Here is a 3,487-nt window from a genome sequence, read left to right on the forward strand (position 1 = left end):
ATGTTAGAGCAGAAACAGGGAGTACCAGAGAATCAGAGTTTTGCCTTCAACTCAGAACAGAGATCATGAGAAAGCTTTAGCTTGACTTTTCCATTCTGACAACAGAGCTTGTGGTTTGGTGCTACCAAGTGGCCGTAGCTGGGGCATTCTGCACTGACCTCAGGAGAACGAAGAGGCATGTTGAGCTGGTCAGTACTTCACCATCCCAGTGCCAGGCTTAGAGAGCTCTCTTGACTGACTGGTTTGATTTAGGGCTTGTTTTGGGGTTTTGGGAGTAGTCTACGCAGCTATACCTCTTCTTTTTTTCCAGTGGCCTAGGGATCCTACTTTTACCACCTAGTGAAATGAAACAAATACATCGTCAATGAGAGAATCATGACAATAAGCTACGAGGAACTCAAAGAGGTGTGACATTTCACCCAGCTCTTCCTTAATGAGTGTTCTATGCAACCCTCCTGATATATATGGGGATGGGAAAGTAGAAACTCTTGATTTAAGCCTTTTAGCCTGTTAGGAAGGGTGTGCCTTTCTGAGCTACTCTTTTATGTTTAGGGGAGGACTATGGGGTTTAGAAGGAGGATACCCTTGTCTGTTTGTGAAAGGAGTCATATCTGCCAAAGGCACAGCTGCTTTGAGAAAATGAGAAAAAGCCTTGAATCTGAGGGCAGTATGTGTGAGTTTTCTCTCTGTTAGAGCTCTTGGTGACATATGTGGGAGACAGCCTCGTTTGCTGCGCTTCCCACTGGGTACTGGCTCCATGCCACAGCCACACTGTCAAATCTTTTCATTTCACCTCTGTGCTATATACCTTAGGGTAGAACCAGGTACAGGGGATGAAAAAGGTTGCTGTCTTCTTTGGCTTCTCCCTCTGTGAGGAAGATTTTTCCATAATTACCAAGAAAACCAGTTTCAAAGCTATGAAAGAGAAATCCAATGAAACCCATGGAAAGTTTGGGGATGTCCTCTTCAGGAAGGGTAAGTCTTTGCAAATGGTGAATCTACCTTCTGAAGTAGAACTCTAGAAGGAGTTTTGCATACGTTTTCTCACTTAGCCATGAACTCATTAGATTGTATACAAAGGACTAGTGTAGTTAATTTCTCTCTTGTGGCATCCTGTGCAAGCTTCTGCCAGTGATGGGATTTGGGGGTTGTTTGTGAGAAGTTTATCAGAGTGACGGGCTTTGTGTTCTCAGTCATTGCTTCCGTGTTGGTCTTTTTTTGTGTAGCAGCCCTGGTTAGTTAGGCAAGTGAGGTGCGAAGGTGTGGGCCAACACTGCTGAGGTTATGCCAACAACTTTGCACCAAATCTGCCTAGGCTCTACCGTTACTATGTGCAGAAGAGTTGTGGTGTGGCCTTTGCCTGTTGATCAGGTGATGAGGCTGCAAATGCCACTTCATGAAAGTTCCCTTTGAGAAGAGGTGTGCTAATGGGACAAGAATCTCTTGAACCTCAAGGGAATGCATTGCTCATTGCTCTACTGGCCTCATAAGCATCTTATTGATACCTTCTCAGTGAGAGCTTAATTTATCTTCTCTCAATGCATGTGACAGTCGTGACCACAGAGATGGTCCCTTACAGACCTGGGGCTGGGGTCAGAGCTCTGGCAGCCCGCCTGCTCCCCATGGCATCAGGAGTTTTTGGTTTCTGAACACTCTGGATATGGTCCTGCTTTAATCTCTTTCCTTCATGACTCCCTGGAGGAAGAGGGATTTAGCCACTCTCCTCTCTACCACCTACCACAAAAAACTTCCCTCTTCAGAGAAAGCAATTCATGAATGAGTTTTCCCTGGTGACAAAAGCAGATTCTCCTCTCTTCTGTGTAAAAGATTCATGAAGGCACCATGGAAGCCCTCTGGAGGAGGAGGGTGGGCATGCAGGCAGTCCACCAACAGTGCTCCCCGTGGTCTGGCTACAGCCTTTTATTCTAATCTTTGCTACATTGCCTCTCTCAGGCAATCAGACTTCTCAGAGGAATAAATCAGATCCTGCCTTGTGTAGGCAGTAACTGTCCCATTGCTGTGTAGGTATTATATTCTCTCAGGAGCATCTTCCTTCAGCTTTTGGTACTTGTTTTACACAGGAGTTGTTGGGAGCTGGAAAGATCTCAGCTCTAAGGCTCAGAATGAAGAAATGTATTGGAAATTTAAAGATACTCTAGGAGGAACAAAGATGGCAGCGAAGATAAAATATGATGTGTACTGCAAGGCCTGAAAATAAGCAGATGAGGAGCATGACAGCAAGTCATGTTCCAGAGATGTTTCTCCAGAATTGGATAGTCCCCATTTTTCCTTTCCATGAGAGAACAGAAAACCCCCTTTAAGGACTACCTGATGTCTCCAAGAATTTGAGTGGTAATTCTTAGGTGGGTCCTGGGTCTAGGGCATGTGCTTTGCTTGATGTAACCAAATAAAATGTGTGTATACCTCAAGTGAATGCCTGGTATCCTTCCAGGAGGAAGATGGTGCACAAACATCTTAGAACCAGTCTAGTGGCCTCCCTATTTCTGCTTCACAGCCTAAAACGGTAATGAGGCCCCTGCAGTGCTCAGTGGGAAGGCAGAGAGATAACACAGAGCCTCTTCTTCTGGCACACAGTGGACTTTACATGGATATATGGTGTGGATCTAAACCCACAACTGTCTGTGTACAGGGAGAACATGGTAGTCTGGGTTTAGATCTGCCATGGCTACTATGGTGTTGACAGGTCAGAAAAGCCTTTGGCACTTTGGCAGACTCCACACACTGGTGAAGGGTGGGACTTCTTGAGCTCTTACAGTCATGAACGCTTAAGCAATGAACAGCTGCATGTTTTCTGAAGTGTTTTGTTCCCATTTGCCTCTCTGGGAAAGTAAGTGGCAAGAAGGAAGGACCATGACATTCAAACAAGAGGATCAGGGAAAAAAAGCCCCTTGATGATCCTGTAGCTAAATTAGCGCAAAGTGGCTTTATTCAACAATAAATACATGATACTACGTAGGTATGTTTTCCACACCCTCCTTGCTCATATCAATGTCCTTGCTTACATCTATGCTGCATGGCCTCTTGTCACAACCATTCTTTTGGGAAACTAGGGAAATGTCTGTTCAGCAAAGGGAATTCAGTTCCTTGGAAGAGGGATTCCTCTCACATATTCCCAGACAGATCTATCTACCAGACACTTGCACTGAATTAAGACTAAAAATGGAGCAAAAAGCAACCAAAAATGTAATTTAAAAAAATGGAAAATTGTTAAGTCCCTGTCAAAGTGCAGACTCTCCCTGCACAGCTCCTCAGGACTGTCCTCACCATGCCCATGGTCCAGGATCCATATCAGCCCCCGGGGCTGTCTTACCCTGCTCCAGTTGCACCTCAGCATAATCAGACTTCAACTCCTCACATGCTGCACTGTCTGGCCACCAGTCCTGCCAAGCTGAACCCATCTACAGACCCACATTCTGGCCAATCCTCAGCCCATCACCTTTCCCAGGAAAGTGATCGATGCCTGCAG

The 3,487-nt window shown here is 45.5% G+C and overlaps 1 protein-coding gene across 1 annotated transcript; it reads left to right on the top strand.

Annotated features, from left to right (window-relative positions):
- The first annotated feature begins 11 nt into the window (after positions 1-11).
- On the top strand, positions 12-2,429 carry LOC114071033 (sulfotransferase 6B1-like). Its single transcript, XM_027908692.1, has 3 exons — positions 12-405; positions 819-975; positions 2,082-2,429. Exons 1-3 carry the CDS (start codon positions 376-378, stop codon positions 2,210-2,212), a joined length of 318 nt encoding a protein of 105 aa, XP_027764493.1. The 5' UTR covers positions 12-375; the 3' UTR covers positions 2,213-2,429.
- The last annotated feature ends 1,058 nt before the right edge of the window (positions 2,430-3,487 follow it).

The sequence above is a fragment of the Empidonax traillii genome, unplaced genomic scaffold (genome assembly GCF_003031625.1).
Source record: "Empidonax traillii isolate 1590-97213 ecotype Southwest subspecies unplaced genomic scaffold, ASM303162v1 scaffold1799:size61082, whole genome shotgun sequence".
In the NCBI taxonomy this organism is placed as follows: domain Eukaryota; kingdom Metazoa; phylum Chordata; class Aves; order Passeriformes; family Tyrannidae; genus Empidonax; species Empidonax traillii.

Bases quoted from the DNA above. Each gene is read 5' to 3' on its own strand.
- LOC114071033 (XM_027908692.1), top strand. From the start codon at position 376: ATGACAATAAGCTACGAGGAACTCAAAGAG. The intron at 406-818 runs GTGTGACATTTC...ACCTTAGGGTAG, and splicing joins GCTACGAGGAACTCAAAGAG to AACCAGGTACAGGGGATGAA. The intron at 976-2,081 runs GTAAGTCTTTGC...TGTTTTACACAG, and splicing joins GGATGTCCTCTTCAGGAAGG to GAGTTGTTGGGAGCTGGAAA.